Genomic DNA, 16,964 nt, shown 5'->3' on the forward strand with positions numbered 1-16,964 from the left:
AGGGTATGTATGTATGTAAAGAGGAGATTTTTGCTTGCTGAGTTTATACAGATGGCTTCTCAAACTCTGCCTTGCCATCTTTGATAGTGGCGTATCTTACTGTGCCAGATGCATCCGTATTTGGTATGGGTGCCTTTGTACCTTGTTCGCCAATCGACTTGATCTCTTCCTTGATCTTCCTTGTGACGGCATCTTCGACGGCGCCAGGCGGGCTGTCGGCAATCTCATCGACGTCTCGTAGTGTGAGGACGTCGCTGATACGTGAGGCACGCGACTGGACGAGCATGGTGGTTGGGCCTTCGAAGCGGAGGAAGAGCTGGGTAATGTCAGTTATTATATGCAGTAAATAGTGTAGTTCATGTGTTCAGCGCACCCTGTCTCCCCAGACTGTCCTCCGCATCCATGTCTTGAGGGTGTGGTATGTGGTGGCCAGCGCGCGCCATGTAGCCGTCTTGCTCATTGTTCGGAAAAACTGTGTGTTCTGGACCAGCGAGCCGAAGCCCAAGTCTGGAACTTGGAATCGCACATTGGACGATTTGAAGCGGAAGGGGACGGGTGGAGTGTTGGAGGCTGTGTATGCTACCACATTGCTGCGTAGTGGGGTTAGTCAAAGATGGTGAATTGTCTGTGTTCAGGGCAAAAGTTGGCATACCTGGGGTGGGCTACGTAGCTCTCGCCAGCCTTTACGTGGACCTGGTAGATTTGTCCGTTTCCTGTCAGTGCGAGTAGGCCTCGGCCTGTGATGTATGTGTTTCCCCAATGTGCCAGGCCGAGCTTGACATTGTATTGCGGCTTCAGCTTCAATGTGAGGCCAGTCCACGCAAGCAGCGCCTGCTTTTGGCTGATGATCCAGTCATCCCTTCCGTCTAGATTTACAGAAACAATGCTCGATATGGGGGTTTTAGTAGAGATGAGGGCTGTGACGGGGCTGGTCGACGACACTTTTTGATAGAGGAAGGGAATGCCGACGGGCGCGCGCTGAAAAGGCTCGAGAACGGACAAGGTAGAGAGAGTGTTTTCCGACTTGCCGCTAAGGCCGACGAGGGTGCCGCGACGAGTGTAGAGCGTCTGCGAGGCCGAGAGGGAGACGGAGAGGAGGGAGAAGGGTGTTCCAATGACGTCGAAGCGGGCGTCTGCGCAGGCCAGATGTTTTAGCAGGGTCGCCTCGCTAAGGCCACAGATGAATGCATACCGGGCGTGTGCATGGGCGTGGCGGTGCCCTCAACACTGACTGCCTGCTGCAGGCTTGGTTCTGGCGACGGGCTGGTGGCCGAAATGTTGATGCATCGCGCCGCAATTGATGAGCGACCAGCGGGTGCGCATGTGCGGGCCAGGTTCGCCCAGGGCGAGGCAGCCGATCGTAACATGGCTGTGCCGGGCAATTGGCGTGTAGTGTATGTGTGGGTGTCGAGATGGGTTGTTGGAGGAGTAGTAGTAACCGCAATGGCAGTTATTATTATTAGCAGCAGTAAGTATCGGCCGGAATTAATTAGTCGTTATGATGCAAGCTCGCCCGCCCGCCTGCCGCAAACGCGCTAGACAAGGTGGGATGGGCTGCATCCATGTCTCGTGGGCTTCTCCAGGTACTCTCCATATGACGTGCTCGTCTTCCTCTCTTCCGCCACTTTTTGTTCAAGCAATTGAACACCCACGCGGGTTTTTGGTTCTTTTCCTTTACTCCAGTCGTCTCTAACATGTCAGTTCCGTCATGTTAATTCCACCTCTTGCCCGCGCCGCCTGTCGGCCGGGTCTTCACGCATCTACGCTGCGCCTTCATCCAGTACACCACGGTATCCGCGTCTTCACCTCATCTCCTCTTCATAGAAAAGATGCACATGGCGAGCGGCCAAAACCGGGCTCTAAGCCTGCACTCGAGGCTACCGAGCCCGCAGCCAATGCGACTACCACAAAACCCAAAGTCGCAAAGGCAGACCCATTGCTTCAAGAACAGGTCCTGACCAACAAGGAACAGCGCAAGGCTGACTGGGCCATTATCAAGGAAATGTCGCAGTATCTGTGGCCAAAGGACAATATGGGCACGAGGTTCAGGGTTGGGCTGAGTGTGGGGTTACTGGTTGGCGCAAAGCTGCTTAACGTGCAGGTCCCCTTCTACTTCAAGAGCATTGTAGACGCCATGAACATAGATTTTGCTGCTGTAGGCGGTACCGCGACTACCGTGGCAGGCTCTATGATTATCGCTTGTAAGCTAGACCCAGCAATGCATACTCGTCCTATTTTGGCTGAGACTTCGATCAGACGGTTTGACCCGTATCGGTGCAACTGTATCCCAAGAATTGCGAAACGCCGTATTTGCCAGTGTTGCTCAAAAAGCTATTCGCAAGGTGGCCTGCAGTGTTTATGAACATCTACTAAGGCTGGATCTGAGTTTCCATCTATCAAGGCAAACAGGAGGTCTCACCAGGGCCATTGATCGTGGTACAAAGGGCATCAGTTTCTTGCTAACTGCCATGGTCTTTCACATTTTTCCTACGGCACTCGAAATCTCACTTGTATGCGGCATTCTGACATACCAATATGGCTGGCAGTTTGCCCTCATCACCGGCACTACAATGACTGCTTACTCTGTCTTTACCATCATGACGACCTCATGGAGAACAAAGTTTAGGAAACAGGCCAATGCTGCAGATAACAAGGCGGCTACTGTTGCAGTCGATTCTATGATTAATTACGAAGCTGTCAAGGTATTTCTTATGACCAACTTCTCTAGTATTCTCTATTAACGTGTGCAGTACTTCAACAATGAAAAACACGAAGTCAAGCGTTACGATAAGGCCCTCCAGGACTACGAGAAAGCTTCTATCAAGGTCGCCACTTCCCTGGCCTTCCTCAACTCGGGTCAAAATATCATCTTCTCTTCTGCTTTGACTGCCATGATGTATCTCGCAGCCAATGGCGTCGCAACCGGCCAACTCACAGTCGGCGACCTCGTCATGGTCAACCAACTCGTCTTCCAACTCTCCGTGCCCCTCAACTTCCTCGGTTCCATGTACCGCGAACTCCGCCAAAGTCTCCTCGACATGGAAACCCTCTTCAACCTCCAAAAAGTAAACGTAACCGTCAAAGACAAGCCCAATGCCCCTCCCCTCGTCCTCAAGACGGGCGAAATCAAATTCGAAAACGTATCCTTTGGCTACCGTCCCGACCGCCCCATCATCAAAAACCTCACCCTGACCATCCCCGCCGGCAAAAAAGTCGCAATCGTCGGTCCCAGCGGCTGCGGAAAATCCACTATCCTCCGCTTGCTATTCCGCTACTACGATCCACAGGGCGGTCGTATCTTGATCGACGGCCAGGATATCCGCGACGTCAATCTAGAGAGTCTCCGCCGCGCAATCGGAGTGGTACCGCAGGATACGCCTCTCTTCAACAATACAATCCAGCACAACATCCACTACGGTAATCTAGACGCCACCCAAGACCAAGTCCGCGAAGCAGCCCGACGCGCCCGTATCGATGAGACAATCGCTCGGTTCCCGGATGGCTACAGCACTATGGTCGGCGAGCGCGGCATGATGATTAGCGGGGGCGAGAAACAGAGACTCGCCATTGCGCGATTGGTACTAAAGGATCCCCCGCTTTTGTTCTTCGATGAAGCTGTACGTTTCCCCCCTCCACCCCATCTTTCTCTTTTAACTAACAAAACGAAATAATAGACGTCAGCGCTAGATACGCATACCGAGCAGGCCCTCCTGTCCCACATCAACTCTCTTGTTAGAGAAAAGAAGCGCACATCGGTGTTTGTGGCCCATCGCCTCCGCACCATTTACGACTCGGACGTTATTATCGTGCTGAGTGAGGGTGGGGTCGCGGAGAGTGGGACGCATCAGCAGCTTATTGATCGGAGTGGGTTGTATAGTGAGCTGTGGAGTGCGCAGGAGACTATGTTTGTTGAGGAAGGTGAGGTGGTGGACAAGGAAGGGGAGGTTGTAGAGGTGGAAGGTGAGGTGAAGAAGTAATGAGTAGAGTGGAATGCGACAAAAAAAAAGGGGGAAGGGGGGGAACTTGAGGTTTTGCTTGAAATGAACAGTTTGAATACGGGGTGTCTGAACATCTCAGTATCACATTTGTAACTAAGATCCTCATGTCCTTGCACCTTCCTTATCGACATAAAGATATACTCCATTCCTTTCCTGAAAGTGCCCAGAATACCCATAATCCCTTCTCGTTGGAAGCCTCATCACATACACCAGTCAACTCCACATCCATCTTACTCCGCCACCTCCGCCGCCAACTTCAAAATCTCCTCAACACTCTTCCGCGCATTTTTCGGATCCTTCGCAACACTCTGCCAAATCTCGCCATGCCGCGGTTCCGCCAGGGCCGCTTTCGCAAGGGTATCCTGCAGCTTCTCCTCCGTCCCATGCTGGAGCAGAAACTTGTAATACCACACCCACGCATCTCCGAAATCGCTGTCGTGAGTAACGGCTTTGACGAACCACGTCGCCGCTTTATCGAGACGACGTTCGGCCCAAAAGATGCGGCCGACGACACAGAAAAGTAAGGCGTCTTTCTCCACTTTCTTGATAGCTTCAAGGGCACGGGGTTTGCGTTGGGTGCGGGATTCGAGGTGCATGATTTTTTCGGCCCAGAGGAGACCGGATTTGGGGCATTGTTGGAGAGCCGAGGCCATGAGTTGCTGGGCTGCGCTGATGTTGTTTTGGCGGCGCTCGAGGCGCACTTGTTCGAGGAGGATGTGCTCGGATTTTGGGTTTTGCTGCCGGCCACGGTCAAGGGTTGAGCGGGCTTTGACGATGGCGCCTTGTTTGACTTGGAGGCGGGAGAGGAGGATGAAGAGGACAGGGGCTTTGGGGGCGGCGCGGGTGCCGATGTTGAAGGCTTCGTGGGCTTCGGGGAGTTTGGAGAGCTGTTCGTAGACTTGGCCCTTGATTGCATGGAGCTTCCAGCTTCCAGGCCAGTTTTGCAGTCCCTGGTTGCAGATATCAATGGCCATTTCGAAGTTTCCGAGTTGTCGTTCAAGAACTGCGGACTTCATGTAGATGCGGTCTGTAGCTGCAGATTCACGCGCTACTTGGAGGAAGCTACGAGCTTGTTCGTAGTTGCCAGCATCCACCTCAAAGTCAACCGCACGTGTGTAGAGCATCTCATTACCTGGGAGCGCCTCGAAACTTCGGCCCAGTACCTTGCGAGCTCCTTCAGGGTCACCCGATTGCCACATCTCTCGAGCATAAAGCAGCCAAAGCGATTCTGATGTAGGACAGGCATTGACTGCCCGTTCAAGAACGCTAAGGAGTGAGTCCATGTTACCATGATGCTTCTCGAGGTCGGCGAATGCATGCCAAATGGTCGTACTGTAGGGGAATACGGCAACGGCAAATCCTAGAATAGCCCTGGCCGTCTCTGGCTTGTTCCGGTTCAAGACGCTTCTGGCATCCTCCAGCCAGACGTCTCGGCGTTCATCGTCTTCGTCAAGGCCCCATCCAACAGTCGCCTTGATAATGGCAGTTGCTGTTCCCTTGTCGCCTTGCTCTTCGCAGATTTCCGCCTGCGTGATCCACTCCTCTCGCTTGATCATTGCATTTTCCTTGATGAGCGACTTCACAGCTCGAGTCATGATCGTGTCTAGCATTTCCACCTTTCCAAGCTCTTCTTGAAGTCGGCAAGCATGGATCCAAATGGCCCAACTGGTGGGAATGGCTTTGCGGGCTTTGTTGAGAATCTGCTGTGCAGCTTCTGGTTCCGAGACGCGCGCATATGAGATCCACAACTCTTCAGATAGCGGAACAGTTTCGGTTGCTTTGGCGAATAGAAGTCGAACAGCGTCAAGCTCCTCCGTATCGTTGATCAGCGTTTTCCACAGTTCTACACTCTGAGGGTTGTGATCCAGAGCTTGTCGAGTAACCTTTTTTCGCGCCGCAGGAGTCTGTTCCAGGTCGATCGCTGCTTGCCACAGCTTAACGGCCTTTGTATTTTGCTTGATACCATTTGCTGCGATGACCTTTGCGTTGTGGAGGTTGTCGCGGTTCAACCGAATCGCTTCCTCCCAGACTACGACAGATCGAGGGCACAGCTCACAACCTCGGGCGATGACCTTCTTAGCAGTATGAATCTTTCCCGCCACCTCTTCCAATCTTGCTAGCGCAACATATCCAGGACCGTTGTGTACGTTGGTCTTGACGGCAGACTCTAGAAGTACACGCGCCCGATTGATATCCTCTACCGGAACCTCTTCACCCATGGCCTCCTTCTTACTTAGGGCAGTCATGTATCCCTTGGGGTCTACCGATGTTGCCGTACCAGAGGCTGTCGATGTCTGGGCACCGGGTGCACTGGCTGCTGAGTCGAGTCGTACTGTGAGGGCGGAAAGTTGGGCTGCACCAATACTTGCGAGATTGGTGGTCATGCCATCGGCGTCTCCCGTGGATATCGATGTATCGAGCTCGCCACTCTTGGATGCGGCAGCCAGAACGCTGTCTGGGACTGCATAGGATCTGGCGTTGGCCATGCGGGCTTCACGCGCACGCTTGGCTTTACCCGTCATATCTCCGACCTCAGGCAATGCTGCCCATTCTTCTTCAGATACGCCACCAAGGGCACGTTTCAGATCGGCGAATTGGAGTTGGATCTTGGGGTTGTTTCGTTCGTATTCTTCGCGTTCTTTCTGTTCTCGGGCTTCCCTACGGCGGACACAATCGGCATCTGTTCGTGGAAAAAAACACGATGAATACTTCGACAATAAAGATAGAGGGGAGGGGCAGTGGAAAAGAAACGAGGGGTACTAACCTTCTGGCTCTGCGACGTTTGTCCATTTTCTCATCAACTTCTTGGTATATGCGATCTGCCTCGTCATCCTCTTTGTCGTAGTTCATACCACTTGAGAAGAGGCCAACTTCGTTGTCGGGGTCCTGAAACCGGTCTTCATCTTCATCCCTCTCTTCCTCCTTCTTTTCGGTAACACCATACGCAGATGGGGCGGCTTGGCCTAGCGATGCGGCGCGCTTTGCTAGCATCTCCTTCATCTGCTCCTCGGACGGACCCTCACGAGCTGGACCGAGATCGCTTCGGGTTGTAAAGCCCGTAGCTCCTCTACCCAATCCAGCCACATAATTCTCGGGCGCCGGCATCGACAAGAAGTCGCGTCGACTCATGGTGGCGGTGTTTGTGCGGTTCTCAGATACAAATGGTTATTGGGCCCTGGGCTGGATAGTTGCGCAAGATGCGCCAAAACCACTGCAGTCTGGCCGTGGAACACCTGAAAGACGTGGAAAAGTGGTCGCCAATATTACCGGTACTAGTGCAGCTATCTGAGGCAGAGTTGTGTGTAATTGCCAAGTTTGGTGTTTGAAGCGGCGTTGAGCCGACGCGACGTCGATAATAATTTGAGAATAGGTTGACGCGCATCACGTGCACCCACCACAGCTCCAATCACGCTAGCCCAAAAGGTAAGTTTGCGACAGGCTGGTTCTTTGTATGCAATCAATTGAGAGTCGGATGCACCATCATTGTATTGGTACAGTTCAACTCAGAAACTAAGATGTACTACAACAGCTAATACTCCGAAGTAGGCGGAATGAATTAGAAGAGGACATCTTTCATTACAAACGTAGTGCATAATCGGAGTGCTCATGCTTCATATACATAACGAATTTCTTGACATGATCTCGACAACATCGTAACGTACATTGCCATGATAGTCCAATCAAAGGTGCGCTCAGTAGTACTTCACATATGTTCCTGTAGCGCGGTTTTGCTCATCATGGCCATCCTTGCTCAAGGCGCAGCAGTTTGAGGTTCCGGCGCTTTCCCGTTGGCAGCGTGGAGGGCATGGCGTGGAGAGATGGGTGGGAGTGGTGGAGCTGGCTCCTCAGCCGCAGCTACTGCATCGCCCCTCAAGGACCGCCCACTACGACGCATCAGTATGCAAGTAGATAAGAGGTGCAGTGGTCTTGCCTTTTTGTTTTCCTCAGCTTTCCTCCGAGCCACTTCTTCAGACTCCGACTTGTTGATGGTCGTTCGGGCTCTGGGGCAAGCGACATATCAGACTGCAATACACTGCTCGTCTGGCTGTGCGGGCTGAGCAGGCTAGCCTCTGGTGTTGCGTCATCATCCTCGAGCGGCGGAGCCCACCTTTCGACATCACCATTGACTACGACGAACCAGGCCAGCTTTTCCCCTGGTGAGACCTTATCACGCAGCTCAATCATGGCGGCGCGTTGGTCGTCGGTTATTTCCGCACCCTGAACTTCTTCTATATCCACGCCAAGCTTAACTTCGTGCACAATGTCACAGACGTATGCGTGGGGCTGGTCTTTGACAGTAAAGTCGTCAGGATCGTATTGCTCAAGAAATTGCAGGTTCGGCAGCTGGGCCATTGTTTCTGGCCATTGTTCCTTGAAGTTCTTCGTCATACAATCAACTGTCGCAGGGGCCATGAGCCACTCCGGGGCGGCATCGTCGAGGTTCTGGAGAATAATGTGTATGCGAATCTGTGCACGCGGCCACCGAAACCCGTGTACAAGCCAGGTGGGCATGACGGGACACTACGCGCAGCCGAGTCGCAACTTGAAGGGAAAAAGTGCCGTGGACGGGACAGAGTGGTGAGGAGTGGGCTTGAAGGGAGCGGCAGATTTCGGAGAGTGGATGCAAGTAAGCATGGACAGACATAGTACTCTGGACAAAGCACAAAGCGCTCAACAGACTCTGGCGAACAGGTCGTACATGATTGTTTGCAAGCCAGGGTCAAGTTCCGAGGAAAGGGTTTTGGCGTGGTCTAGGCAAAGCCTGTCGACCGTGGGCGGCTTGACTGTACAGATACGCGAGCTAGGAAAAGGAAAAAGGCAGCGAATGCGAGACGAGACGGCACAGCGACCTGGCAGGTAATCAAACCACGATAAGGGCAATGGGGCCCAATTAGGTTTCCATAGTACTGGAGTACATACATTCACGGTTGCTGTGCCGAGAGGGTTGCGGGGGGAAGCCGGGACTAGCACTGGGATCAGGAGAGCTTGCGACGATCCATTGCAAGCCTCCGTCCAGCCCCGCCCACGCTAATGCAACGTCGCTCCCCATACTGAGTATACAGACTAGGTACAGATGATCACATACCACTGTGTATTCTGTGCATGACGCCATGGAAACACCACCCTGAGCCATATCCATTCAACACCATCCCAACGTGGCATCATGCCTCTGTAGGTCCTCCCCCTTGCGCCACACTACGCTGGAGCTCCTAACGAGCATACAGGCACCTACTCGGCAAGAAGGTATGCGATAACGACTCTTGATCCATAGCAATGTAGCTCTGACACGTCTATCAGTCATGGAACGTCTACAACGCCGACAATGTAGCGCGCGTCAAGGCCGACGAGGCTGCCGCTGCCGCCCGCGAAGCTGCCCATGAGCAGCGCATGCAAGAGCTCGACGCCCAACGACGCGCTGCCATTCTACGCGGTGAAACACCTCCACCACTACCCGAGGAAGCCTCGCCCAAACACTCAGATGCGCGGGCTTCGAAGAACCGAGACGAGCGTGGACATGGCCCAAAGAGGAGGAAGCTTGCCGGTGAGGATGACACCGACATGGACATCCGCCTGGCCAAGTCCATCACAGCCCCGGACGGCGATGGCGAAGACAAGCACGATGCTAAAGTCTTGAAATTACGAAGCACAGCCAGCGATGCTCCCCTGCACGACCATGCCGGCCACATCGACTTGTTCCCCGTCGACATGAAGGAGGCTTTGAAACGCGAGAAGAATGCCGAGGTTGAAAAGGAGAAGCGCAAAAAGGAAAGGGCTTTGGAAGATCAGTATACAATGCGCTTTTCGAATGCCGCTGGAAGAGGCGGAATAGAGCAGCCCTGGTACGCAACTCAGCAGAGATCCTCGCGAGATGACGGAAAGGACCCCGACAACGCACACGATGTAGCAGCATACGAAGGCTTTGTAAATAAGGATGTCTTGGGTAACGAAGATCCGCGGCGCAAGGAGAGGGAACTGGCCCGAATATCATCCAACGACCCTTTTGCTTTCATGCAACAGGCCCAGGCCCAGCTGAAGAAGGCCAAACGTGACAAGAAACTATGGGCCGAGGAGCGCGATAGAGAGTTGCGAGAATTGCGGACGACGCAAGATCAGGAAGAAAGTAGGAGCAGACATCACAAGAGAAAGAGAAAAGACGATCACGATGACAAACCCTGTGATCGCGACTCTGCTCCCTCTTCACGATACAAGCACCGTCATAGAAGTCGGAGCCGTAGCCGTGACCGACACCACCATAAATCTTCACATCGTAGTGAGAGGCGATGGAGTCGTAGCAGGAGTAGGGATCGAGATCGGAATAGACATAAACACCGGGATCGCTCACGCGAAGGGCGTGAAAAGTCGAGGACGAAGTAGCGTTAAAGAGCTCGGCTGGGGACTACGAAGACGAAAGACACCTGCTAATATCGATTACATGAGGAAAGGCTGAATCCCAGCCAAGATCACTTGTTTGAATGAATAGATTTTAATATTGTCATTATCATGCGCCATCTTTGAAAATTCAATATACCTTTGGTGTCGTATCAGTCCATTCCCGAAACATGGAATACATGTGATTTGTAACAAGCAACGAGCTGCAGAATGAAATTGCAGACTTTGGAACTGGTAGAACTACACGAATTCCGTCTTAGTTACTATTTATTTGGATGCGAGATACATGTTCTGTATTTTTATTTTTGTATTTTTCAAGTGACCGATGGAAATTGAAAAAAATGATTAGCTGAAAAGCTTGGCTACACACATTGTGCATGTTATTTTTTTCTTCTTGTTTTTCACTGAATACTAAATTCTCCTTTTCTTTTTAACGCATCATTTTATTATTCTTTGAGTGTTCCAATGTGATAATGCGTGGTTTGACTTACATGTGTAGAGATGAGTCAACAGAAAATGAAATATGTAGATTATACTGATGAAAATTAGTTATGGCTATATTTGCGATCCAAAGTACGAATTCCTCATATCGCAGGTTTACGATGGCCATGAAATTATTTTCAGTGTAATGTACAATTTGGACTGGTTTGCGCTATCTCTTATTCTCCTTATTTTATGTACTATTTATTTTTCTTGGAAGTAAGAAAAGCTAAAGTTGAAATTCAACGATATTTCTATTACACTGACCCTAAGAATATTTCTAGACATAGATATGAAAGGATTGGAAGTTAATTCATGTCCAAAAGAACAATTATAAGAGCTCTCAGTCGGTTGTTTTTTTGTTTGGATTTCAAAGACACGATTTTTCACCAATGCAGTATGAAACGCATTTTTAGGTATTCCATCACCGCTTCAAGCTTTTGTTCTGTTTGCTCACCTAAGACCTTCGAGGGCCATGGCAAATTTCATAGATACAAAACTGGGTATACTGCAAATAAAAGCTACCTTCGAACATCTGCACCAAAGAGAAAAGAACAATCCCTTTCCTTACTCGCAAAATTAAACACCCCAGCTGTTCCCCTCAACACTTAGCACACCAAAAAGACGCCCGCTCACATCTTATTCTCCGAACCCTTCTCCCTAACCTCCGCATCCCCCACCCCACCAACCCTCTCATCCGCAAGATCGTGCGTAGACCCCCGCTCATGCAGATCAAACAGCGGCTCCATGGGCTCCACATCCCTCCTAAGCACATGCTTCTTAATATACCACGGCAATTTCCTCCTATAATACGCGGAAAACTGTCGATTCCCCACATCAAACACCGTATCCAGTTCCTCGAGCGTCAGCGCTTTGGTCTCAGGCAATAGGAAGTACGCGTAGAAGAAGCCGAAAAAGTTCCAGCCGGCGTACCAGCAAAAAGCACCGGTGGGCGTGAATGCGGATTCGAGTGCGGGCCAGGTGAGGGAGAGGATGAAGTTGAAGCCCCAGCAGGTGGCGGTCGCGAAGGACATGCCGACGTCGCGGAGGTGCAGCGGGAAGGCTTCGGCCGAGTAGGTGAAGGGGACGGGACCTTCGCCGGGGGAGTAGACAGCCATGACTGAGGGGGAAGGGTTAGTGGTGGTGCGTGGTGGAGAGTGTGGTGTAGAGGGACCGGACTTACAGGTGTAAATGGCGGCTGCGATGGATGCGAGACGGCCTTGTGTTGGTGTGCCATCTGGGTTGTTAGGAAGGTAGAAAGATAGGCCGCACCACAACAGACAGATTCCCATTAGTGGGAAAGTGGTTAGTAGGAGATTGCGACGGCCAAACGTGTCGATGGTGTAGATGGCGGGGATAGCGAAGAGCCAGTTTGTGATGCCCGTGCCCATGGACGTCAGTAGTGCCTCCGATTCACTGAAGCCGGCGGACCGGAAGATGGAAGTGCTGTAGTAAGCAATGACCTGAGAACAAACATGTTAGCAACATGATCGATTGAAGAGTTGAGGGAGTGATGTACATTTACTCCACAGAATTGTTGCATGAACATGACGAAGAAAGCGCTCTGAGCAGCACGTCGGTTACGACGGACCAGGAAGAACTCTCGAACCGGGTTTCTGCCCTGACGTTGGGCATTTTCGATTTCAAGGAGCTTATAAGCGTAGTACATGTCACGTGCTGCTTGTATCTTGTTCCAGCGGAGGCGGCAGAGAGACTGGAAGGCTCTGTCGAATTTTCCTTTTTCCATGTACCTTGGAGTTGTCAATACTTGTTGCAGGGATCATATTCGAGCGGATAATACGTACCAGCGCGGCGATTCTGGACAGAAGTAGACTTGGACGCAGACGATCAACGGAGGTAGGCTGGTGCTGGCCAACATCCACCTCCATGGTGAATTCGGTCCTCCGATGATGGTTACGTTCTGGAACGCAACGGAGACTACAAAACCGAGCATGATCCCGAAAGCAGTCCACATCTGATTAGATGTTAGCTAGTCATCAATTCACTCATCTCACGTTTCAACCCACCTGCCACATCATTGTAAGGGCTCCACGAATAGTCTTTGGTGCAGACTCTGCGGCGTAGACGGGGGTAGTCGAAGACTTTGCTCCCACAGCGAAACCCAGCATGAATCGAGCCGCGAGAAGGTTTGGCCCTATTTACGAGGGTTAGTGCATGAATCGAACCAAGTTGTACGTAGATAACTTACAGCTCTCACAGACCGCCATCCAGATACCAGTAATGAACGATATGATACATGAGATGAAAATGGTGCCGCGGCGACCAAAGAATTTGTTCAGTGGTGCATTAGACCAGCAGCCAATAGCCGCAGAGCAGAGATATGGAGCACCGTTGAGCAGGCCGCGAAGCCATACTTGATCTTGACCAATATTGAATTCTCGGAAATAGAATTCCTACAACATGATTAGCCAGGGAAGGTTTGAAGAAGAATGGTGGTAAAGCGACGGACCTGAGCGCCATTCACGGCTGTTTGATCCATTCCTTGCACAATGGCGGAACCAGCACAGAGAACGACTAGGAAGTACAGCATGAATGGTTGAGACCATCGATGAGAAACTTCGCGTCTTAGTACGTCCTTTTCTTCCTCTGAAAGGGTATTCACGTATTCGAAGCCGTCCTCTCGCTGGCCCACTCGGGCGATCAGCGCGCCCTTGCGGAAGGAATCGAGGTCATCTTGGAGTCCCTTCTCTGTGCACCAGGCTTCGACATCAGCCAGGACTTGTTCCTCACTGAGACCCGCTAGAGGGTTGCGAAGTTTGGCAGCTACAGATGCTTGTCGGTGTTGCGAGCCAGTATTTTCATTATGCTGTGCGGTGTTGAAGTCGGACTTGCTGCTGCCTGAAGACGAGACGGTGGGCTCAGTAGCCTCGATATCAGGCTTACGGCGAGACATAGTGATGGCTAGATACGAGGGTCGTATCTAGGTGAATGATTCCCAGTTCAAGGGAAACCCGCCGATCACAAAGTGGATAAGACAAGAAGACACGCAGCAGGCACTAGCAAACCGCGACTGCTCAAGTTATATAGTCATTCTGGGGGGCACAGAGGATACCCGCTTTTCTCTCCATGAAAGAGCGGGTCACTGTCTGCCCCAGAGACTTGTCTCCACGGTCTCTCCACACCATCCAACATGTTGGCACATGTAACCATACATGGCAACCAGGCAACGGGGTGGCCGTACCAAGACGTGTAGTTGTGTTTTCATAGAGCGGCCGTTTCTGGGACTATGTCATAGTGGATACATGGTGCTTGGGAGCTTCTCGGCGGAAGCGAGTTCTGTACTTGGCAGCGGAGCGCACAATTCCTGCCAAGAAGGCACGTGAAGTCTGCCGGTAGGCTGACCGACGAATTTTGGTTCGCTCCAACCAATAGAAAATATAGCGGCAAGCGACTCGAGGAACACTGGTTGTGATAGCCGCTGACGACACAGCGCGGTGTACTTGGCGTTAGGCGGGAGGCGTACATGGCACTTGGCGAAGAGTATCATTACTAAAAAAGGCAATCCGCCTTATCCACTCGGCAGCAAGATCCGCTCTCGAACTCAACGCACTTGGAGCTGCTGTAAGATCCGGTCCTGAGAAGCGTGGGTCCCGTGCGTATAGTGAGTCCTAGATGTTGTCAGGAATCGTCGAAAGAATCCTAGTGAATCATCTGACCATCGCACAGACGAAGATAGACATGCGCACAATCTTGGATAATTTTGTCAGCTGCACTTTGGTAAGATTTGGAACTAGGAAAAATCCATGCCATTGTTACGGTGAGAAGCGATCAACGGCCCGCAAGCTTGGGAAGTTTCTTGCTAGTCGTCTATGTATGTAAGTGTATGTATTCACACTTGGTACTTGAGATCCTAGCCGCGAAATAGTGGAGGGCATCGATCTAGCCACCAAAGGGTCCGAAAAGCCGAGAAATCTGTTGAGACCAAGAAAACACTTTTGTTGTTAGTGCGAGGCTTCAGTCCACTTGGGCATTTGCCCATGCGCCCCGCAGTAACAAATCCTCCAGCCCCTTCGCTACGGTCTCATTTGAGGTCTTCAGCTTCAGAAAGTGCTGGTTGGTTATGCGTTCGTCTTCAACCCAGATGTTGGTGCCGTTCGGGTATACATAGTTGTAGCCATTTGCGTTTGCATATTCGAACCAGTTACCCAAACCACGACCAGCATATGCCATTGCCAGATGATCCCAAGAATACTGTGAAATATTGGCCCCACCCCACCACTCAAAACTCGTTCTTACTGGGTCGCCAGAGGGGCCGCATGTAGTGAATCGTGCCCCTGTCAAAACTTGTACACCGAGTTCTGCTCCGATGAAAGTTATGGGTACAAGGCTCGGCCATGTATTAACGACATGTGGTGCTTCTTGGATGGCAAAATTGTACTCTTGATCAAGGGACCGCTCTGCTAGGTATCCGCCACCCATTACCACCAACTCCTTTACCTTGGCTTTGACCAGGCCGTATCCATCCAAGGGGGAATATTTGTCTGCTGTAGAGTTTAATAGACCTGAGAGAGATCCCATGAATCCAATGGAGACAATAGTTATGCTGCTATTCTTTGCCTCGCCAAGTGTTTTGCGATATAATTCCACGGGGTCCCATGTTTTGTTGACCTGGAACCAAGGAACAGAGCCTCCGGACCATCTGGCAGCCACTCTGCTCGCATACTCTTTCCCAAAGGGTTCAGAAGAGGTCACATTGGTGTATGGCCTTCGTAGTCCAATTGGAATGGATGAATATCCGTAATAGTTGACAATGGCAGATGCAGCGAGTGCCGAGTATGTAGAATTGACGTTGACATTCACAGCGAGGAGTTTGGTGTTTGGTAGAGTGGAAGCAAGAAGCAGCGCTGCTGTGTCGCTGATGTAGTGTAAGTTAGTGTTTCGACCGTAGCTGGGACGCGACTGTACTCAATGGCGTCGAAGAGATCAGTGTCCACAATTAATTCTTTTATCGGTTGATTTGCTGAGTCAACGAATGACAGCAACGATAGGATAGCTAGCGCATGCATCCATCTTAAAAAAGCGAACATGGCGGCTAGAAACCGGACTTGGTAAAAGTTCCAGCCCAGAGCGAGGGTAGAGAGAGTGTGTGCTAGAACATACAGTGGTTCTCTTCGCGGGGACGGAATTTAAGCAAACAGCCCGTTCGAAAGCTGCGATAAGACGCGGGTAACATCAAGCTTTCGGTCCGTAACACAGCCCCGCTATAAAACTCCACGGCATGTAACTATTGACTATAGTGACGATCTCGAGGGCATCAACCGCCTCGGCAACGTGATATGGGCGATAAGGAAACATTGCTGGTAATGTTAGATAACTACAAAACATACCCGAGAATATTGCAAACGCGATAAAACCGTTACTTTTGCGAATCTTCATCTTTGGGCGCAGTTGGGGATTGATGCTTCTTCGAACTCAAGATTGCAGTCGACACTATGTGGGCGAATGACGTGATCGCTTTGAGCAAGTGCCGATTTCGAGGTGACATGGCGTGCTGCGGTCGACGTGCGTCTCCGCACGCCGCTTCCGAACCCCACTATACAACAAAGACATAGTTTATGAGCATGAAGAAATCTTCTAGTATCTGGTTTGCGATATCGCTACTTGGAGTGTCTGCTTCGCACAGAGACGGCCTAAGCGCACAAGACGTCATCGACAGGCTTCATCTCGAACCAAACCCAGAAAAAGGCTATTATCGACAAACATTCGAAGATGCCAGTAACCTTAACAATCGGTCCTACTCTACGGCTATTTATTACCTATTAGAGGGTGAAGTCGGGCCTTCATACTGGCATCGCGTAGTCGACGCTGTCGAGATCTGGCATTATTACGCAGGCGCACCGTTGCAAATGGACCTGTCGTGGAATAATGGGACAGCGACCGAACATAGACTCCTCGGGAATGATTTTTTCGCTAACCATAGTCCACAAGTCGTCATCGAGAAAGGGCGCTGGCAAAGAGCTACCAGTTTGGGCACCTGGACGCTTGTTGGGACGACCGTCGCCCCAGGATTCTCAGAGGAGGGCTTTGAATTACCGGGGCCAGGATTTGAACCAAATGATGGCAGGTAGAGATTGT

The 16,964-nt window shown here is 51.3% G+C and overlaps 8 protein-coding genes across 8 annotated transcripts; 3 read left to right on the plus strand and 5 right to left on the minus strand.

The window, feature by feature from the left end:
- Positions 1-43: 43 nt before the first annotated feature.
- On the minus strand, positions 44-1,367 carry COCMIDRAFT_32815 (uncharacterized protein; the record flags this gene model as incomplete). Its single annotated transcript, XM_007685454.1, has 4 exons — positions 44-316; positions 374-590; positions 653-1,133; positions 1,193-1,367. The coding sequence occupies 4 exons, from the start codon at positions 1,365-1,367 to the stop codon at positions 44-46; spliced, it is 1,146 nt and encodes a 381-aa protein (XP_007683644.1).
- A 341-nt stretch (positions 1,368-1,708) lies between these two features.
- Positions 1,709-3,977, plus strand: COCMIDRAFT_83635 (uncharacterized protein; the record flags this gene model as incomplete). Its single annotated transcript, XM_007685483.1, has 4 exons — positions 1,709-2,201; positions 2,257-2,702; positions 2,751-3,617; positions 3,675-3,977. The coding sequence occupies 4 exons, from the start codon at positions 1,709-1,711 to the stop codon at positions 3,975-3,977; spliced, it is 2,109 nt and encodes a 702-aa protein (XP_007683673.1).
- Positions 3,978-4,228: 251 nt separating this feature from the next.
- Positions 4,229-7,127, minus strand: COCMIDRAFT_83449 (uncharacterized protein; the record flags this gene model as incomplete). Its single annotated transcript, XM_007685484.1, has 2 exons — positions 4,229-6,656; positions 6,763-7,127. The coding sequence occupies 2 exons, from the start codon at positions 7,125-7,127 to the stop codon at positions 4,229-4,231; spliced, it is 2,793 nt and encodes a 930-aa protein (XP_007683674.1).
- Positions 7,128-7,749: 622 nt separating this feature from the next.
- Positions 7,750-8,510, minus strand: COCMIDRAFT_32818 (uncharacterized protein; the record flags this gene model as incomplete). Its single annotated transcript, XM_007685455.1, has 2 exons — positions 7,750-7,882; positions 7,930-8,510. The coding sequence occupies 2 exons, from the start codon at positions 8,508-8,510 to the stop codon at positions 7,750-7,752; spliced, it is 714 nt and encodes a 237-aa protein (XP_007683645.1).
- A 652-nt stretch (positions 8,511-9,162) lies between these two features.
- On the plus strand, positions 9,163-10,373 carry COCMIDRAFT_32819 (uncharacterized protein; the record flags this gene model as incomplete). The annotated part of the gene is made up of 3 exons (XM_007685456.1): positions 9,163-9,170; positions 9,224-9,242; positions 9,297-10,373. 3 exons carry the CDS (start codon positions 9,163-9,165, stop codon positions 10,371-10,373), a joined length of 1,104 nt encoding a protein of 367 aa, XP_007683646.1.
- Positions 10,374-11,500: 1,127 nt separating this feature from the next.
- Positions 11,501-13,782, minus strand: COCMIDRAFT_83563 (uncharacterized protein; the record flags this gene model as incomplete). The annotated part of the gene is made up of 7 exons (XM_007685485.1): positions 11,501-11,988; positions 12,052-12,331; positions 12,388-12,619; positions 12,674-12,843; positions 12,896-13,023; positions 13,078-13,282; positions 13,339-13,782. 7 exons carry the CDS (start codon positions 13,780-13,782, stop codon positions 11,501-11,503), a joined length of 1,947 nt encoding a protein of 648 aa, XP_007683675.1.
- A 1,061-nt stretch (positions 13,783-14,843) lies between these two features.
- COCMIDRAFT_32821 (uncharacterized protein) lies at positions 14,844-15,916 on the minus strand (the record flags this gene model as incomplete). Its single annotated transcript, XM_007685457.1, has 2 exons — positions 14,844-15,744; positions 15,795-15,916. 2 exons carry the CDS (start codon positions 15,914-15,916, stop codon positions 14,844-14,846), a joined length of 1,023 nt encoding a protein of 340 aa, XP_007683647.1.
- A 534-nt stretch (positions 15,917-16,450) lies between these two features.
- COCMIDRAFT_22584 (uncharacterized protein) lies at positions 16,451-16,957 on the plus strand (the record flags this gene model as incomplete). Its single annotated transcript, XM_007685441.1, has 1 exon — positions 16,451-16,957. The coding sequence occupies one exon, from the start codon at positions 16,451-16,453 to the stop codon at positions 16,955-16,957; it is 507 nt and encodes a 168-aa protein (XP_007683631.1).
- Positions 16,958-16,964: the final 7 nt, after the last annotated feature.

This window comes from Bipolaris oryzae (genome assembly GCF_000523455.1).
Source record: "Bipolaris oryzae ATCC 44560 unplaced genomic scaffold scaffold_10, whole genome shotgun sequence".
Lineage (NCBI taxonomy): Eukaryota > Fungi > Ascomycota > Dothideomycetes > Pleosporales > Pleosporaceae > Bipolaris > Bipolaris oryzae.